Source organism: Bos grunniens, chromosome 24, assembly GCF_055505025.1.
Source record: "Bos grunniens cultivar Pamir isolate PY7600 chromosome 24, Bosgru_T2T1.0, whole genome shotgun sequence".
NCBI lineage: Eukaryota > Metazoa > Chordata > Mammalia > Artiodactyla > Bovidae > Bos > Bos grunniens.
In genome coordinates, this window is record NC_141188.1 from 44,627,546 (window position 1) to 44,649,509 (window position 21,964).

The 21,964-nt window shown below is 38.1% G+C and overlaps 1 protein-coding gene across 5 annotated transcripts in view; it reads right to left on the reverse strand.

Annotated features, from left to right (window-relative positions):
• Positions 1–21,964, reverse strand: part of SPIRE1 (spire type actin nucleation factor 1) — a 163,120-nt gene that overhangs the window by 134,109 nt on the left and 7,047 nt on the right. For all 5 annotated transcript variants that reach the window (XR_015153982.1, XR_015153983.1, XM_086373253.1 and 2 more), the window contains exon 2: positions 13,172–13,206. Coding sequence is in view for 3 of the 5 variants with exons in the window: in XM_086373253.1 (XP_086229379.1) it covers positions 13,172–13,206 (35 nt within the window). In the remaining 2 variants the exon portion in view is untranslated. The remainder of the gene's footprint in view (positions 1–13,171; positions 13,207–21,964) is intronic.

The window sequence follows — 21,964 nt, forward strand, 5'->3', positions numbered from 1 at the left end:
AGGCCACAATCTTCACATCAATAAAACTGCCTCATGAACTTTGTTTCTCAAGAAAATAAGCAGTTATGTCATATAAAATCTTTATGAATAAAACCATGGGAGTCCAACAAACAAAGTCAGGCACCAATCTTATATTCTAGAAAATACTCTTGCAATAAATTTGATACTCTAAATAGAAAATGATCCTAAGGGGAAACAAAACAACAGCTCAAATTTCAATTATACTAGACCGAACTAATGAGAAAAGATCCTGATGCTGGGAAAAACTGAAGGCAGGAGGAGAAGGGATGACAGAGGACAAGATGGTTGGATGGCATTATCGACTCAATGGACATGAGTTTAAGCAAGCTCTGGGAGATAGCGAAGGACAGGGAAGCCTGGCATGCTGCAGTCCATAGAGTTGAAAAGAGTCGGACATGACAGAGCAACAGAACAAGACGACCAAACTAAAGTTTGTCCCAACACACAAAAAAATGTATATTTCTACTTGAAATATAAATTATATAAAGATTATCTACAAAGTCCCTGATTCAGTATTCAAATATCTAAATATTCTCTCACAAAACAGACCTGGAGGAAATTATCTAAAGAATTTGGGGATTCACTCTACCCTTGGCCTGTGAGTCACATAAAAACAATTTTTAAAAAGAAACAGCAAGAAAATGAAATCAAAGACATCCAAACTGGAAATAAAGAAGGTAAAGCTATCTCTTTTCATAGATGGCATGATCCTGTACATAGGAAATTCTAAGGGATCTACTGAGATACTATAAAACTAATAAATGAGTTCAGCAAGATTGCAAGGTACATGATCATCACACAAAAATCAATTGTACTTCTAAATACTTGCAGTGAACAATCCAAAAGTGAAATTAAGAAAATGATTCCATTTATAATAGAATCAGATCAACTGATTTTTGACAAGGGATAAAGAAAAATAGTCTCTTCAAGTATCTTCGAGATATAGCACTGAAACTTAAGAGAATGAACTTACTTGTGGGGACTGGGGAGAAGGATGTGGGCAAGGGGCAGTTAAGGAGTTTGGGATGGGCATGTGCACACTGCTGTAGTTAAAATGGATAACCAACAGAACCTACTGTATAGCACAGGGAACTCGGCTCAATGTGATGTGGCAGCCTGGATGGGAGGGGAGTTTGGGGGAGAATGGATACATGTTTATATGTGTGCCTGAGTCCCTTCACTGTCCACCGGAAACTATCACAACATTGCTAACAGACTATACTCCCATATAAAAGTTTTATTTAAAAAAAAAAAAAAAAAGATACAGTGCTGGAACAACTAGATACCCACATGCAAAAGAATGATATTGGATCCTTACTTAATACCATATCCAAAAATTAATTTTTATTTATTTTTTGGCAGCACCATGTGGCATGCTCTTAGTTCCCCAACCAAAGATCCAACCCACACCTCCAAAAGTAAAAGTACAGAGTCTTCACCGCTGGACCACCAGGGAAGTCCCTGCCAATGGATTTTGATATGCCACCAAAACAAGAAAGAAAAAACAGAAGGTGGCTCAGATGGTCAAGAATCCGCCTGCAATGCAGTAGACTGGGTTCAATCCCTGGGTTGGGAAGATCCCCTGGAGGAGGGCATGGCAATCGACTCCAGTATTCTTGCCTGGACTATCCCCATGGACAGAGGAGACTGGAGAGCTACAGTCCACAGGTTCGCAAACAGTAGGACATGACTGAGTTGACTAAGCACAGCACAGGACTTCATCAAAATTAAAAACTTATGTGTCTGAGCTAAAAAAAAAAAAAGAAAAAGAAAAGAAAATGAGAACTTGAAAAAAAAAAGTAAATCCATCATTGAAACAAAAATACACTTATGTGTTTGAAAAGATACCATCAAAAAATTTAAAGAAAGCCCACAGAATGGGGGAAAATATCTGCAAATCATATATCTGACAAGGGACTTGTAGCTAGAATACATAAAGAACTGTTACAACTCAATAGTAAAAAAAACAACCCAATTAAAAATGGGCAAAGGATCCAAATGGACATTTCTACAAAGATATACAAACATCTAATAAGCACATGAAAACATGCTCAACTTGATCAGTCATCAGGGAAATGCAAATTCATATCACCACATGCCATTTCATACCCACCAAGATGGCCAGAATAAAAAAGTAAGATGACAACAGGTGTTAAGCAAGGACTACTGGCGGGACTGTCAAATACTGGAGCTACTCTCATAAATGGTTTGGCAGTTTTTCAAAAGTTAAAACAGAGTTAACAGTTGACCCAACAACTCTGCTCTTGCATATATACCCAAGAGAAATAAAAACTTATGTCCACACAAAATCTTGTACAGAAATGTTTGTAAGAGCATTATTCAAACATGGAAATAATGTAAACATCTACCAACTAATGATTAGATTAAAAATATACGGTATATCCATTCATTTGAATGAAGTACTGATACACGCCATAACACGGATGAAGCCTGAAAACATTATGTTAAATGATAATCACAATCAGTAACACAAAACTGCATATTATATGATTCACTTACATGGAATGTCCAGAATAAGCAAATCTACAGATGAAGAAAATAATTGCCAAATTCAGACTTAAATTGAAGGAGGAGGGAAAACCACTAAACCATTCACGTATGACCTAAATCAAATCCCTTACAATTATACAGTGGAAGTGAGAAATAGATTCAAGAGATTAGATATGATAGAGTGCCTGTTGAACTATGGACAGAGGTTCGTGACACTATATAGGAGACAGGGATCAAGACCATCCCCAAGAAAAAGAAATGCAAAAAAGCAAAATGGCTGTCTGAGGAGGCCTTACAAATAGCTGTGAAAAGAAGAGAAGCGAAAAGCAAATGAGAAAAGGAAAGATATACCCATTTGAATGCAGAGTTCCAAAGAAGAGCAAGGAGAAATAAGAAATTCTTCCTCAGTGATCAACCCAAAGAAACAGAATAAAACAATAGAATGGGAAAGACTAGAGATCTCTTCAGAAAAATTAGAGATACCAAGGGAACATTTCATGCAAAGATGAACACAATAAAGGACAGAAACAGTATGGACTTAACAGAAGCAGAAGATATTAAGAGGTGGCAAGAATACAGAAGAACTATACAAAAAATATCTTCATGACCCAGATAATCACGATGGTATGTCACTCACCTAGAGCTGGACATCCTGGAATATGAAGTCAAGTGGGCCTTAGGAAGCATCACTTCAAACAAAGCTAGTGGAAGTGATGGAATTCCAGATGAGCTATTTTCAAGTCCTAAAAGATGATGCTGTGAAAGTACTGCACTCAATATGCCAGCAAATTTGGAAAACTCAGCAGTGGCCACAGGACTGGGAAAAGTCAGTTTTCATTCCAATTCCTAAGAAAGGCAATGCCAAAGAATGTTCAACCTATCACAATGGCACTCATCTCACACACTAGCAAAGTTATACACAAAATTCTCCAAGCCAGGCTTCAACAATACGTGAATCATGAACTTCCAGATGTTCAAGCTGGTTTTAGAAAAGGCAGAGGAACCAGAGATCAAATTGCCACTGGATTATTGAAAAAGCAAGAGAGTTCCAGAAAAACATCTATTTCTGCTTTATTGACTATGCCAAAGCCTTTGACTGGGTGGATCACCACAAACTGTGGAAAATTCTGAAAGAGATGGGAATACCAGACCACCTGACCTGCCTCCTGAGAAATCTGTAAGCAGGTCAGGAAGCAACAGTTAGAATTGGACATGGAACAACAGACTGGTTCCAAATAGGAAAAGGAATATGTCAGGGCTGTATATTGCTTATTTAACTTATATGCAGAGTACATTATGAGAAACACTGGGCTGGATAAAGCACAAGCTGGAATCAAGATTGCCAGGAGAAATATCAATAACCCCAGATACGCAGATGACACCACCCTTATGGCAGAAAGTGAAGAAGAACTAAAGAGCCTTTTGATGAAAGTGAAAGAGGAGAGTGAAAAAGTTGGCTTAAGACTCAACATTCAGAAAACTAAGATCACCATCTGGTCCCATTACTTCATGGCAAATAGATGTGGAAACAGTGAGAGACTTTATTATCTTGGGCTCCAAAATCACTGCAGATGGTGACCACAGCCATGAAATTAAAAGATGCTTACTTCTTGAAATAAAAGTTACGACCAACCTAGACACCATATTAAAAAGCAGAGACATTACTTTGCCATAAAAGGTCCGTCTAGTCAAGGCTATGGTTGGTTTTTCTAGTAGTCATGTATGGATGTGAGAGCTGGACTATAAAGAAAGCTGAGCACTAATGAATTGATGCTTTTGAACTGTGGCGTTGGAGAAGACTCTTGAGAGTCCCTTGGACTGCAAGGAGATCCAACCAGTCCATCCTAAAGGAAATCAGTCCTGAATATTCATTGGAAGGACTGATGTTGAACCTGAAACTCCAATACTTTGCCCACCTGATGCTAAGAACTGACTCATTTGAAAAGACCCTTACGCTGGGGAAGACTGAAGCGGGAGGAGAAGGAGATGACAGAGGGTGAAATGGTTGGATGGCATCACCAGTTCAATGGACATGAGTTTGAGTAAACTCTGGGAGCTGGTGATGGACAGGGAGGCCTGGTGTGCTACAGTCCATGGGGTCGCAAAGAGTCAGACATGACTGAATGACTGAATTGAACTGAATTGCTGGAGGCTGATAGGGTGGAAGATGGGTAAGATACCTAATGGCACCCGATTTCCTTCAGAGCTGACAAAAATGTTCTAAAAGTGATTGTGGTGATGGTTGCATAATTCTGTGAAAATACCAAAGACCAATGAGTCACACACTTTAAAATGGTCTGTTGACTTGTAAAGTTTGTGAATTACATTTTAGTAAACTTCTAACAAAAAATTAACAAACACTAATCATCAAAAGACATTAGGTAATTATCACAACACTAATACCCATATTTACTGATACCAAATTCTTTTAAGTATCTTTTAAATATCTTCCAAATATAGTAAAACCTCTACCAAATTGAGGGAAGATGTTAAAAGACACCACTCGAAACAGCAGAAGCTCTCTTAAGCAGCCTTTATCTAGCTGACTGACCTATCTCACAGTTCCCAGTCCTCTAGCAACCAGACTGACTGATCTCCATGACAACTACTAGACATGAGTCATCAGTGCATTCAGGTTACTTGGTAGGGGAGCTGAACTTTTACCACACATCAGTTGGGTCTGTTCCCAAACCTATTCGTGCAACTCTACTGATATGATTACAAAAATAGTTCAATTAAAATGATGTATTAACTGATGAAATGTATATACGTATTCACATTTCCCTGCCAAACTACATGCAAACAGCAAATGAAGAATGACCCTGTGAAACAGAAGAAAATTTCAGAAAGAAATGTTTCTTCCCTTGAGGAGAAACTGGACCTACATACAATCTTTAATACAGCATATAAGCCCTTGCACCAGACTTCCCTGGTGGTCCAGTGGTTAAGACTCCATGCTCCCAATGCAGAGGACCAGGGTTTGATCCCTGGTCAGGGAAGTAGATCCCACATGCCAAAACTAAGAGCCCAAATGCTGCAACTAAAGATTCCACATGTTGCAATGAAGACCCCACACTTGGCAACTAAGAGCCAGCAGACTCAAATTAAAAAAAAAAAATCATTGATCTAACATTAAAAAAGAGAACTGGCATCACTTGTTCCCCTCCAATTCCTACACCTTCCCCTCACACACACCATGCTGGCATCCTGCTGTTCTGTTAGTTTCAAAAACAGCTTGCTCTCTGACACTTCACAATGATGTCCTTTTGCCTGGAAAGTTCCACTTCATGTCTAAACCCTTTCCATCAGCCTGGCTGACTCCTTAAAGCCAAGTTTGTCATTTATGTAAAGATGCACGTACTCCTAAGAGCAGCACATAAAGGATGTTCAATGGTAAATCACCTCTACCATGTACATATAGGAAGAGATGTCTAGAAGAATATTCTAAACAGTCATTATAACTAGATAGTAGAGTATGAAGTTACTTTTACATTCTTCTCTGTATCTGTGATATAAAATACAATAAGCAATTTCTACAAATGAATAAAGGTACTTTGAAAAGAAAATAAAAGTCGAGCCCATTCCCACTTTGATCCTATCAAAATAAAAAAAAAATTGTTTCATCTTAAAAACATTTAAAATTCAAGCTATTCATTAAAGCAGATTGACCTGGTCCCTGGATAAGGCAAATTATTAAGAAAACTTTCTACTCTATTATCCAAGTACTTAGAAGTGCTTAAATTACTTGAAAGGTAAATTTTCTGTTCCTTCAGGAATAAAATGTTTAATCTCAGATAATTTGGTTACTCTGAAATCCTTTGCGAGACAGAGTACAACTGTCACTGGTCTTCAAACACAGTAAAAACTGTACAAAGGAACACTACTTGTTATAAATTTTGTGTCCTATGGTCAAACAATGTTGCCAGGATTTAAGACATCTATGACTACCAGAGAAAGGCCATTTTGGTAACAAATATTATCTGAGACAGACGGAGAAGAGAGAGAAAGGACAGAGGAGACAGGGGAGAGAGTCAGAGGAGTTGCCACAATGGCTCCAGTTTGCATATGAAGATACACAAAATCTAACTGGAGATTTAACTATTTATCACATCATCAATATCTCACTACCAACCTCTGTTAGTACTGACACTCAGAAGTAACAATTCATGGGTAGGCACAATTTACCCTAAGGACACACAAACCAATTTCCAGGCCATATAAGTTAATGTCAATCAAACAGCCATATAAAATCAGGCATGTTTGAGGTCTTTAATCCAAAAAGAGGAAGCAGAATGTGTGTACTTCTTGTTCCTTTCAGCTTGCTGACCAAGGAGAAAATGCTGTTGTCACCTACAATTAAATAACATTTACCCTCCCAACCCTTTTAAAGAACACATATCATTTTAACTTCTTGCCACACAATCCTATTTATAAACACTTATATCAAGATTTTAGATCAGACAAAGCCTTCCAATAAAAGGGTAGGTTGATAGTAATTCCTTTATATTTCCGCTAGATATTCTTAGATCTACTTAGTTTGGTATCAAATACTAATTTTACAACCATATAAAACAGGCTCACTATGCAGCTACAGTTTACGCAAATATTTCTGTAAAAATATTACATACTTCTTTCATGCTAATTTTTCAGTTACTTTTGAAATTAATTCAGGGCTATCAAATGTCAATTTAAAAAAGGACTACTCATCAAATTATCACTGTGAGTCTACATGAGCCAGATGTAAAATCAAAGTACAGGGGCTAATTCAGCTAAAGACAAAATGGGGAAATTCCCTGGCAGTCCAATGGTTAGGACTCTGCGCTTGCACTACTTGAGGACCTGGGTTCAATCCCTGGTCAGAGAACTAAGATCCCACAAGTCTCACAGCCAAAAAAAAATTTTTTTAAACAAAAATGGGTTTTTTTGTTTTATTTTGTATTGTACTCTGTTAAAGCAGTCAGCACCCACATACTACCTTTGGCAGTTTATTTTAGGCTGTTCAGGGAACATGAAGGCAATGGCACCCCACTCCAGTGTTCTTGCCTGGAAAATCCCATGGACGGGGGAGCCTGGTAGGCTGCCGTCTATGGGGTTGCACAAAGTCAGACACGACTGAGCGCCTTCACTTTCACTTTTCACTTTCATGCACTGGAGAAGGAAATGGCAACCCACTCCAGTGTTCTTGCCTGGAGAATCCCAGGGACGGGGGAGCCTGGTAGGCTGCCGTCTACGGGGTCGCACAGAGTCGGACACGACTAAAGCGACTTAGCAGCAGCAGCAGCAGCAGCAGGGAACATGAAAAATTTTCACATAGTCCAGTTTCTGTCAAAATCTGTATATAACGAGAATGGAATAAGTCCAAATACTACCTCTGATGTGTTCCTTGGTTCATTTCCAAAAGCTCTGGGTTTCCCCACAAAGCAGACTAATTCCAGGTGCGATTTCCCAGGAGGTTCAAATATGCAGCAAAATTCTTGAGTCGTTCTGAGTAATTCAGAATCAGACTAATTCACAGATTGCTCCAGTACAGACTGTGTTCACTTAACAGTGGGGCTGGGGGTTCATAGACAGAGTCTGTTCCTTCTTTGTCTGGTTTCCATCCAACAAGATTGTATTCCCTCACTGCATAAGGCCAAGACCAAATGAGTCACAGGTGAGAAACATAAAGGACAAGGACCATTTTATGGGCACAAAATTGTCAGCGTTCTGCAGATGCAGACAACCAAGGATTGGATTCAGACAAACAGAAAAGAGCTAAGAGAGGTGGTTGTGCAACACGTTGGCTCTACAGCCCAGGGCAAGTCCCTCAACCTCGCCCTACCTCAGCTTTCATTAGTAATAGAACGCACTTCATAACCTGGTTGTGAGGATTAAATTAAGGTATCTAACAGTACTCAGCACAGAGGAGGCTAAAGTGTTTTTTAAAGATGTGGGAATGAAAGACAGTAAGTACTTATATATGGTACTTTATTTGAACTTCATAAATATGAACTTTATTTCTAAGATAGGAATATAAATCTTTTCCATACTTCCCCTCAGTAAAGCTTACACTTTCTGCTATGCTATGATTTTTACGAACTAGCTCTATCAAGATTAAAGGATCAACAAAAGTTATCTAACTTCATATAACACTTTAACCAATTTCACATAAAATACAGCAAATCCATCAAGGAGAACAGAACAGGATTGTTCTGGTTACTCATTCAACCTTCTTGCCTGCTAAAGGGAAAGGGCCTCTGAGTGCTACATAATTAACTGTAGTTAATAGAAGACAGAATGGAATGAAATTTAGAAAGCTAAAAACAAGGAAAAAGTCTCAATTAAGATACTTTGAAATTCCAATCTTTTTTATGTTTTAGTATTTTTAAGTGCTTAGCCTTTTCTTCAAATATAAGAGTATCACCCGCAAGAGTATTTAAGTAATGGCAGAAGGAAAAACTTGTAAACTAGGAGTGAAAGTTTTCCTAAACTGTGAATTGGAACCACTTCCCTTGACAAGAAAATTCCAACTACAGGTCAGTCATGTGACAGTTTATAAACGACCACTCCCAGAGAGGAGGCCAAGGTAGGTAACACACTGTGTACATTACAGGTCCTCCCCAAAACCAAAGTGACGGAATACAGATTAGTGGTTATTGGGGGGTTGGGGATGGGGGGAAGACAACAAAGAGGAGTGGGGGGACCCTAGGGGATGATAAGACTTGACTGTAGTGATGGTATTTGTCAAAACTTAAAGAATTTTAACTAAAAAGTTTAAATTCTACTGTATATAAATTATATATTCAAAAAAATAGAAACAACAGTGTAAGAAAAAGTTAAATTGCTTATTAAAGTAAAAAATTTTGGCTTCATCCACATGCCAAGGCTTTCCTCGCTTTCCACCAACCCAGCTTAGGGCTCTGGTTTGACCTCTCCCAACCCTCAACTCCATTTCTCAGGAAGAAGTCCCTCTGCTCTCCAGACCCAGCCCAACTCTAACTGGTTAGTTTTGGGGCCCTTTTACTTTCAAAAATTACCAGGGAGTCCAAGGAGCTTTTGTGTCTATGAGCTATAATCAAACATTTACTGTATCAGAAATTAAAACTGAGAGTTTTTTATTGAATTGTTCAAATTAAATTGTTCAAAAATAATATTGCTGTAGAGCAGAAATTAATACAACATTGTAAAACTACACTCCAATAAAATTTTTTAATAAAATGATTAAAGAAAAATAATGCTATTAAATATGTTAATACATGTAACATTTTTATAGAAAGAAACGCTAAAAATTTTCCAAAAAAATAGACTTCCCGAGTGGTTCAGTGGTTAAGACTCTGAGCTTTCAATGCAGGAGACTCAGATTTGGTCCCCACTCCAGTACTCTTGCCTGGAAAATCCCACGGACAGAGGAGCCTGGTAGGCTGCAGTCCATGGGGTCACTAGGAGTCGGGCACGACTGAGCGACTTCAGTTTCACGTTTCACTTTCATGCATTGTAGAAAGAAATGGCAACCCACTCCAGTGTTCTTGCCTGGAGAATCCCAGAGACGGGGGAGCCGTCTATGGGGTTGCACAGAGTCGGACACAACTGAAGCGACTTTGCAGCAGCAGCAGCAGGGGAACTAAGATCCCACATGCCACTCAGGGTGGCAAAAAAAAGAAAGTCAATAAAATAGTGAAAGGGGTGGTAAAAGGTTATGCTTAATAAAATCCAGCTACACCTGCTCTTCTGCAGCCACTCCAATAGGACAGTCAAGGTCGTGCAGCCATGAAGCCTCTGAAAACACCATTGCACACTCATGACAGAATAAGAGTAAAAGGACAAATAATGTCTCAGTAATACTCTGAAGATAATCTGACCACAAAAGGGTGTCAGAACCCCCCAGAGCCTTGGAGAACCCCACTGTCCTTGGAGAACTACCGCTGTAGCCTGGCCACCTCTAGCTGCAACCACTTCTGGTATTGGCAGGCATCCACTCTCCCTTGGATCTCTCCCTCTCCACCTCTCTTCCCACCCCCTCTTTCTTTCCCCTTCTCTCTCCCCCAACTTCTTTCTCACTCTCTCTTCCCCTTTACTACCACTGCATGCGTGCATGCATGCTCAGTCACTCAGTCATGTCTGACTCTTTGCGACCACCATGGCTCCTCTGTCCATAGGATTATCCCAGCAAGAATACTAGAATGGGCTGCCATTTCCTCCTTCAGGGGATCTTTACCACTGAGGCACAAGGGAAGCCCTTACTATTACTGTGTGTGTTAGTTGCTCAGTCGTGTCCAACTCTTTGCGACCCCATGGACTGGGGCCTGCCAAGCTCCTCAGTCCATGGGATTTTCCAGGCAAGAATATTGCAGTGGGTTGCCATTCTTTTCTCCAGGGGATCTTCCTGACCCAGGGGATCGAACTTGGATCTCCCACATTGAACGCAGACTCTTTACCATCTGAGCCATCAGGGAAAACTACCATTACCAGCACCAAATGTACAATCTTTCTCAACCTAAAAAACAAAACTTCCTACTTAAACTACCTCCTTCTTCACTGCTGCTGCTGCTAAGTCACTTCAGTTGTGTCTGACTCTGTGCGACCCCATAGATGGCAGCCCACCAGGCTCTCCCGTCCCTGGGATTCTCCAGGCAACAACACTGGAGTGGGTTGCCATTTCTTCACTAGAGTAAGTTTTTTTTAAAGTTCCCACTCCTCCTACTGCCCCTCCTTTTTATTATTTTAATTACCAAAGTAATACAAAGAGACTTTGTCACTTCAAAAAAATTTAAGTAATAAAGATAAATCGCCATCCAAACCCCAATATCTTCCCTAGAGGTAAAAACCACTGTAACTGTAAAAGATACTCCAAACTCACTTTGTAAACTATCAGACCAAACTTCTCATTTTCTCATGATTTTCCCTCTTCAAATAGTTAGACCAAAAAAAAAAAGTTATGAAAAAGAGTTCTGTTTAGATTTCAATTCTTTTGATGATAAGTTATGGATCAAAGGATACAGCTATCATGTAGGAAATGACAGAGTGACATGCCTACACAAACAAGTGTGAAACAAAATGTTACAACCATGTTAATTTTATGGCAACAAAATATAATGAGACTTATGACTATGCTTTGTATGTAAAGTCAGCACATTTCATTACCTAAATGCAGATCAATGTTGATTAATTTGTATCAATTTGATATCAATAAAAGTGTCTTCAGAGTTTATACAACATTTTTACCCATATAATCTCTTTGAAATTTCACAACCCATGAGATTAATAGAAATTATCTTTAACATTTAATAAAGAAAGCCAAAATTATGAGAGAAAAAGAATTAGTTGCTCAAAATTACATAGCTAGAAAGATGCAAATCAGAAACCACAGACAGAACTTTTATTTTTTGACTCAAATCATATCCCACTCCTTTATATCACATTGAACAATACATCAAAAGTTGTCACAATAAGGCTTCCCTGGTGGTCCAGTGGTTAAGAATCCACCTGCCAATGCAGAGGACATAAATTAGATTCCTTGTCCAGGAAGATTCCACATGCTGCAGGGCAACTAAGTCCAAGCACCACAGCTACTAAGCCTGAGATCCTGTGCTCCACAATCATAGAAGTCACCACAATGAAATGCCTGTGACTACAACCAGAGAGTAGCCCCTGCTCACCGGACCTAGAGAAAGCCCTAGCACACAGCACTGAAGACTCAGCACAGCCAAAAATAAAATAAAAATAATTTTTTTTAAAAAAGCTGTCAGAAAACAAAAATACTAAGTTCTTGCATATTTTTTCTGCTAACCTGGAAGAAATTATGTCTACTTCTAAAGTTTAATAGAAAATATAAAACAAGTTGAATAACTTCTGAATGCAAAAAATTAAGTATTTTTGCTTGTTATACAATATAATCCCTTGGGAAGCTTGCATCTTACTTAAAATAATCAAAATTTAATAAAACTTACATTAACCTGTAGATGCATTATAAAATTAGAAAAATAACATCTTAAATTCTTAATTAGGTATTAACATAAGACCTAAAACTCCACATGTAATGATGTAACAGCTCCAGATAGAAAATACCTCCACATATACATAAATCATTGATGCTGCCCTCATACTTCAGCATTACCACTGAAATTCTGCAAGGGACATATGGAGCCACATGGAAATCCCTTAAATTTCACAAACTGAATTTTAAATTATTTTAAAAATAATAAACATACTTTTACACAAAGACAAAACATTTAATTCATCAGTAATGTTACTGAATGACTTCCTAAGTCCCTATTTCTTCCCACTCCAAAGCAACTCCACAGGAGTCCAACACATTTTAATGATTTATATGACACACTAGGTCAGATTATTTTAAAAACTTACCCTATTTCTTGTTAAGGGGTCTGAATCTTAACTCCATTTCACAAACAACACAGGAAAATTTTTAAATTATGATAAAGCTTATCTTTATAACATACCTTGATATTTTAAATATATGGACATGATTAACTGATTTTTATTTACATTTTACTCTTCCTGAATATAATAAATATATACCTGTTCTCAACACATCCTTATCAGAAAACCAAAACCCACAGTGAGATATTTCAGTACTCAAGATAGTATAAACAGAAGTGTAAAGCTGGGTTATTACTAAGAAATATTTTAACATTTCTCTTACCTCAGTTTCTGTACAATGTGAATATTCCACTTTACCTGTAATAAAAATACAAAAAGTTACTTTTCAGAGGATTTGGGGTGTTTTTTTTAAATCACCGACAAATCTGAGTTATTCTGACTACAGCTTCATTATGTCTGTGAAAATCTGTGCCACAAAAAGGTTCTAGTGTGACCAAATATTCTAAAAGTTCCTGCTCAGAGATTTAAGTTTAAAAAGTTTCATAAGAGAATAATCAAGAAAAAGATGGAAAGAATACGTTTAATTGTAATAAAATATAAAACATATTACACATATATAAAGAATTAAAACAAAAATACTTTTTCTTGCTTTCTTTACTTTAAAGGCATTTAAAAGCTACCATTTAAAACACTTATAAGAAAAGTCTTTAAAAGACTCTTGGTGTCTTCCCTAAATACATTTCCAGTTTAAAGGTACAGTGATCATTTCAATTAAGGCAGAAATGGTTTAAATTCTTATTTAACATATAACAGTAGTTTTTCTATAATATACAGACACAACACTATAACTAATTTAGCAATTCTCCCAATAGAAGATCAACTAAAGAATAACCAGACTGAATAACATTTTGCCGTACAAACATTAATATTTTCTCATCACTGAGACATAATACCAGACAGCACGTATAGTTATGTATTTCTGTTAACTTGGGTGGTTAAAACATAAAGTTATTTTAAAGGAGAACCATTTATGAAAATGTTTTAACAAAAAGAGTAAATAGCATACATTTACATTGGATAGTAAAAAACTTAATTTTCCCAGTCTACACATCTTAAATCTCATCGTCCTAAGTTCAAATACACATTTATCTCGACCTCTTTCCCTCCCCTCCTCACTCACTCCTCCTCCTCTCCAGCCCAGGACCCCTACACTTACCCTATAGGGAATGTTCATCAGTCTGATTTATACACCTTAGAGTCTACAATGATACTGCTGGCTCTGTGGGCTCACCAGTGAGTAAGACCAGCTGACAGCCTCACAGAGCTAACACTCCAATGTCTGTCCCCGCTCCACCACCAAACCCTCCCAACCTATTCTGTGGCACCAGAAGAACCAAATATAACAGCCTGTTCTGAAATGAAAGGTCTGATAATACGCTTTGCTAACTATCAACAGTGTTATTTTTTTCTTTCTATTTAGCAACCTTAATTAACTAAACTTTATATTATCTCATGGAACAAGTATCATTAAATGACAAGTATTTTCCATTGAAAATAATTACTTCAGTTTCAGCATATTTTCAACAAAAGTCAAAAATTATCTTTGTCTACCTCACGTAATTTGGCAACACTCAAAGTCTGCATAGTACAGAGGTTTCCCTTCTGTGCAGATTCTAGCTGAAGGGTAGCGGCTGTTCAGCATGCTGCCTCCAGAGGAGTTCTGAGGGGGACTGCAAGTAGGAACCCAGGACCACTCAACGATATTTCCACTGGCACGGAAGGGATGGGCCCTGCGGAGGCCACACTTCTGACACTCCTGTGCTGGGATGAGATGACCAGAGTTGTGGTTCTTTTTATGTACAGTGTGGATTTGGGTTACAAAAATTCCCCTTGTGACATTAATCCAGACAGTAACTGTCTAAATTTCATGAGACCTCACAGCACTATACCACTTTCTTCAAGAACAAGGAGAACTTGGAGGGGAATCAAAATTGACAGCAAATCATAAAACAAAGTCAACTGGCAAGTGTTAATCCCAAATGTTCTCGTACTTCCTATCAACATATTCTCCTAAGAGTCTCCTCCCCACAGTGGCCTCTGCTCAAGGCCGAGACCCTCCTAGCCAAGAGGCACGTCCTTTAGACACAGCACCCTAAACTGCCATCCAGATCATCTGCCCCAGTGAGTCACATATCCTCTATCGGGACTGAGTATATCTGATTTACACTATGAAAACTACCTAGGCAAAATCTCACTATTTAAATTTTACTCTATATATACACTTTTATGAGTATTTTATGAATAACATACTAAGTTCTTCAAATGCAAATAGAATCAAAAGGATTCTTAATCATGAAAGGAGGTCAGAGTTAGGGAGCAACTATCATTAGAGAATTTTTAAACAGATTTTCATCATTTCCCACCAATACAACTTAATTTTAAACACATTAGACAACAGAATGAACCAAGTGTTTCATCGAAAATATTTCTTGTCTTACAGTTCCCAAATGAAATTGGTTCCAACAGTTCAGGGCAAAAAGTTGTACTGACATTCTTTTTTACTGTTAACGTAAATAAGCTCCCCAATACTCTCCCAAGAATTTAAACAGGCTAAATTAAAGTGTGAATAAGTGACCATCAAGTTAGAAAGTGATAAAGTGAAAAAAGCTAAGTTCAAGAATATTATATGATTTTTCAATTTAAAGCTAGTATACATGGTGGTCAAACACTAATTAACTTTCTCTGACATTCTGCTAAACTCTTCTCAGACCCTTACAATCTATACTAAAACCCTAGTGCAAGACCTAAGGCAACTAAGATCTAATTACAATATGAAAAACACCAGATTTTTTTCAAACTCAAGAATCACTTTATGGACTCCAAATATACATATTTACTTAAGACTGTTTTAGTAGTTCTTTATCAATCTGGAATCAAAGTATCTTGAAACATTCATCTTTTTATAAAAGGAAGAAATGACTCAGTTAAAATATATGTGCAATATGTATGTTGACAAAATACCCTCACATAAATTTCCTCATTTGATTCTCCTAACAATTTTGTAAGAAGGGCTGGTCATATATTATTTCCCCTTTACAGACAAAGAAATAGAGTCAGAGGGGTAATATGGATTGCCTGAGGTTAGAACTAAGTGACAGTCTCTAGACCAAGAATCAAAACACATCTTCTACAGGCAACTTTTTATGTTCTTACCACAATACCATGTGACATTAAACAGTTGATTTGCAACCTTTCGGAAGAGCTAAGGAACTTGATAGGAATCAACATGACTCCATAAGAAAAATATTTTTTCTGGGCCAACTTAGTTTCCAGCAAGAGTTAAGTCACCATCTTCCTACCCCGTAAGCACCCAGGCGGTAAGCCCGAGAGCCTCCCAAGATTCCTTCCTTCTTCCCACTGCCACGTCAAAAGCTAAATAGCCATGTGCCATTCTATTTCTTAAATCACCCTCAGACTCTTTCTCCCTATTTCATTACCTCTGGTCTGAAGAGCCATAATACTCCTAACTGGTTTGGTAACTTAGAAGCTGCTAAGACCTAATGATAGTATGAAATGGCCAGTGGTGTCTTTGCCCTCAGCTTACTCAGTTCAATCCATCTTCTACAAAGTTTATCTTCCCAAACAGAGGAGCCTGCTTACATCATTTTCCTGCTTAAAATGGTTCTGTAACTATCCAACACCTATACAGACTATAAATACAAACTCAGTCGTGAGGCACAAAAAGGCCTTCATCACCTGAGCCCTCCCGCATACCTTTCCAGCTGATCTCCTCGTCCACCCTTCCCACATACATCCGACGCTCCAGGCACAGTGGACGCCCACTGCAGAGAGGACAGACACGTTCAGTCTCATATGCCAACTCCAAACAATTGGCAGTGACTGCCTGAGGCACCCTGCTGAGAACTAAAGATACTTATATTTAGCAGCAAAAATGTGATGAATGATTACGCAGCGCCTGCTTTTGGTATGGGGACGTGGGTGTCACACACATGCCATACCACAACTCGTGTACTATTGCTCTCTGACAGTTCTCCCACGTTTCTAAGCCTCTGTGCTGACTGCTGCTTCTGCTGAGCATGCTCTTCTCCTAGGATCCCACTGCTCAGATCAGACCCCATCAACAGAGCTCCCCTGTGAAACCTGCCTGATGTCACACCAGCAGAGTCAGTCCCTCTCTCCCTGGACTCACACAGCTTTCTGTATGTCTCTATTATTTGGAATCATTAGACTGTAAGTGTTAATTTATGCTCCTGTGACATTCTTGAAGGTATGAATGCACTTCCTTTCCCTCTGTATCTTCAACATTTAGTCCAATACACTTAGAAGACACCCAAGTACTGGTGAAACGAATACATGAAGACATGAATGGGGATTCCTCTAACATGCTATTTCACTAAAATCCAGGAAGATATGGCAAAGCCAGGACCAGACAACCTATGGGGACTGTCACTGGCATTCTACCACTACTCATCATATATTTCCATATATATCTATATCTCTCAGAAATATAAACTACTAAGGGAGTATACTAGATAGGAATTTGACTTCCAATTAGATTAGTCAGCAGAGAAAATGGGAAATACAAGGGGAAAAAACTGACTCAATTTCTTTAAAAAGTGCTCTAGCACAAGTAATATAAAAACATCTAAGAGTCAGTTTTCAGAAGCTAAATATGGACCACTAAATCTTATTATTATTAGGGATACAGCCCTTCCATATACTTGACACTAGTCAAATCCTTATTATATTTACACTAATGCCACTGCAAGGGGCCTGGGTTTGATAGCTCAATTGGTAAAGAATCCACCTGCAATGCAGGAGCCCCGGGTTCAATTCCAGGGTCAGGAAGATCCGGGGGCAAAGGGATAGGCTACCCACTCCAGTATTCTTGGGCTTCACTTGTGGCTCAGCTGGTAAAGAATCTGCCCACAATGTGGGAAACCTGGGTTCGATCCCTAGATTGGGAAAATCCCCTGGAGAAGAGAAAGGCTAGCTACCCACTCTAGTATTCTGGCCTGGAGAATTTCATGGACTATAAATATAGTCCATAGGGCCGCAAAGAGTTGGACACGACTGAGCGACTTTCACTCCCTTTATTTTTAATTTATTTTAATTGGAGGCTAATTACTTTACAATATTGTGGTGGTTTTTGCCATACATTGACATGAATCAGCCATGGGTGTACATGTGTTCCCCATCCTGACCCTCCCTCCCCATCCCATCCCTCAGGGTCATCCCAGTGCACCAGCCCTGAGCAACCTGTCTCATGCATCAAACCTGGACTGGCGATCTATTTCATATATGATAATATACATGTTTCATTGCTATTCTCTCAAATCATCCCACCCTCGCCTTCTCCCACAGAGTCCAAAAGTCTGTTCTTTACATCTGTGTCTCTGTTGCTGTCTCGCATATAGGGTCATCGCTACCATCTTTCTAAATTCCATATACATGCATTAGTATACTGTATTGGTGTTTTTCTGACTTACTTCGCTCTGTATAATAGGCTCCAGTTTCATCCACCTCATTAGAATTGATTCAAATGCATTCTTTTAAATAGTTGAGTAATATTCCATTGTGCATATGTACCACAACTTTCTTATCCATTCGTCTGCTGATGGACATCTAGGTTGCTTCCATGTCCTGACTATTGTAAACAGTACTGCGATGAACACTGGGGTACATGTGTCTTTTTCAATTCTGGTTTCCTCGGAGAATACGCCCAGCAGTGGGACTACTGGGTCATATGGCAGTTTTATTTCCAGTTTTTTAAGGAATCTCCACACTGTTCTCCATAGTGGCTGCACTAGTTTGAATTCCCACCAACAGTGTAAGAGGGTTCCTTTTCCTCCACACCCTCTCCAGCATTTATTGTTAGACTTTTTGATAGCAGCCATTCTGACCAGCGTGAGATGGTACCTCATTGTGGTTTTGATTTGCATTTCTCTGATAATGTTAAGCATCTTTTCATGTGTTTGTTAGCCATCTGTATGTCTTCTTTGGAGAAATGTCTGTTTAGTTCTTTGGCCCATTTTTTGATTGGGTTGCTTATTTTTCTGGAATTGAGCTGCAGGAGTTGCTTGCATATTTTTGAGATTAATTCTTTGTCAGTTGCTTTGTTAGCTCTTATTTTCTCCCATTCTGAAGGCTGTCTTTTCACCTTGCTTATAGTTTCCTTCGTTGTGCAAAAGCTTTGAAGTTTAACTAGGTCCCATTTGTTTATTTTTGCTTTCATTTCCATTACTCTGGGTGGTGGGTCACAGAGGATCCTGCTATGATTTACGTCACAGAGTGTTTTGCCTATGTTTTCCTCTAGGAGTTTTATAGTTTCTGGTCTTACATTTAGATCTTTAATCCATTTTGAATTTATTTTTGTGTATGGTGTTAGAAAGTGTTGTAGTTTCATTCTTTTACAAGTGGTTGACCAGTTTTCCCAGCACCACTTATTAAACAGATTGTCTTTTCTCCATTGTATATTCTTGCCTCCTTTGTCAAAGAAAAGGTGTCCATAGGTGCGTGGGTTTATCTCTGGGCTTTCTATTTTGTTCCATTGATCTATGTTTCTATGTTTGTGCCAGTACCATACTGTCTTGATGGCTGTTGCTTTATAGTATAGCCTGAAGTCAGGCCAGGTTGATTCCTCCAGTTCCATTCTTCTTTCTCAAGATTGCTTTGGCTATTTGAGGTTTTTTGTATTATAAAGTGTGAAATTATTTGTTCTAGTTCTCTGAAAAATACCATTGATAGCTTGATAGGGATTGCACTGAATCTATAGATTGCTTTTACTTCAGAGAACTACAATCCCACAGGCTGAATGGTGAGGCCAAATAAAGAAAGAAAATTACTGATTTTAAAAATCAGTATATTAAATGTAAATAAAATACACAATCCAACTTATATTACGTATGATTACATTAGATAAAAAACAAATCCAAACTATATCCTCCTTGTAAAAGACACACCTTAAATGTAAGAACATTAAAAAGTGATAGTGAAATAATGGAAAAGGAACATACTGAGTATATTTTAGTCAAAGAAAGCCAATGTAACTGTACACACGTTAACTATAAACACACAGACTAACAGATCAATCTACCAAGAAGTTATCACAACTCTAAATTTTAATGCACCTAAAAATACAGTCTCAATAGAAATAAAAATTGACAGAATAATCCATGGATCAAAGTAGAAATTACAATGAAAATTTGAAAAATACTTGAACTTAATAATAAAAATGTGATGATATACCAAAACTTCTAGGAGAGTGATGTCAGAAACAGTGAAAAACTTCTATTCATCAAAACACAACACTAACAAGGTGAGACGGAAAGTCACAGAGCTGGAGAAGTTACACATAGCTGGCAAATGGCTCGAATCCAGAGTACACAAAAATCAGAACATATGAAAAGAAGAAGACACAAAAAACATAACATAAGTAGATTAGCAGTTACCAGGGGCTTAAAAAGGAGAATGGACAATTATTGTTTAACGGTTACAGTTTCAGTTTGGGTGATGAAAAATTTTGGAAACAGATGGTGGTGATGGTTGTAAAACACTGTGAATGTAATTAATCCCAGTAAGTTAGTTACAACCTTAACTTTTATATATATATGAAAAAAAACTGGGACTTCCCTGGCAGTCCAATGGTTAAGACTCTGCCTTCCAAAGGAGCAGTGAGCACAGGCTCAATTTCTGATTGGGGAACTAAGTTTCACATGCAGAGAGGTGGGTGAGACCAAATATTAAAAATAATAATAATAATAATAATAGAAAAACGGTCAAAAGACCTGAACAGGAACTTCATAAAAGTCCTTTTCATCCTTATGAAAAATAAACATAAAAAAGCACTCAACCTGACTAGCCATCAGATAAATGAAAATTCAAACCATTAGAAGATTTAAAAGATATGTACAACCCAAATAGCTACACTTCTCATTTGTTAACCACATTTCCAAGTATTAGGGTGGATGCAGAGCAACAGATACACTGCTAGTAAGAAAGGTAAACACAAACCAGCACTTTGTAAAACTGCTTGGGCATAGCTACCAAAACCCAAGAGACAAATGCAACAACCCAGCAAGTCTACTAGATGTGCTTAGATTTTTAGACAGGAGAGGAGTAGTAAATAATTTAATTATTTTCAAATAGACACAACACATACCAAAGAGTCTTTAAGAGATTCTGATTACCAGCCTATCATCACTAAAACCAAAAACGGCTTTGAACTCTTGAGCACCTAGGTGAAACCTGCTCAAATTGCATAAAAATCTGGTATAACATTTTCTTGATGTATTTTCTTTGTATAATGAGGACAGTGCAAGCAGCAAAATAGTATGTCTATTTAAAATCAATAGAATCCCAGTTAGATATTGCCCTGAGAACAGCAAAGTCTGGACCAGATAAGTTGAATAAACTCAAAAGCCATGCAAGAAAAAAAAAAATCTTGTCTAGTCCTGACCTTATTATACTGCCACTCAAAAATAATTTAATAGAAGTTAGAAGTAGGGAAAACATTACTACCTTTCCTAATAAACTTGCACTACTATTTATATTTATCAGTATTTTTCTAGTCTCTAAGTAATCAAGATCCCATGTAATGGTGTAAAGTATGTAGACAACACAAAAACCATTTTGCCCAATGATACTTAGTTTTCATCTCTTTTGTTTGGTTTAAGACATCAGGATGAGTACATTTTATCTGCATGTTGCACTTCAGAGCTGTAATGAAGACAATGTTCATAAAACAGGGAACTACCTCGCATCTGGTAGCTGTGCTACCAGTCACCATTCTGCATGGTTCTGCTGCTGCTTCGGGGACACCTCTAGCCCAGAGATGCAAGAAGGATGTCCCCAAGATTTATCCCAAACCAGTTCTTGAGCATCCAAGTATCTCAGTTAATCCAGACTTGACCCCAGGCCACATTTCACTGACCTCCCATCAGCTCCAGTCCATCCAAGTTTGTACCCCAATACAGGTTCCTCTGGCTTCAGCTCCCAGGTATCGCTGGCTTATGATAAACAGCTTGGGCAGACTGCTCTCTGAACCTTCCTATTCAACTTGGCTCTGTGGTATTTAGTAAACAACCGCTGAACA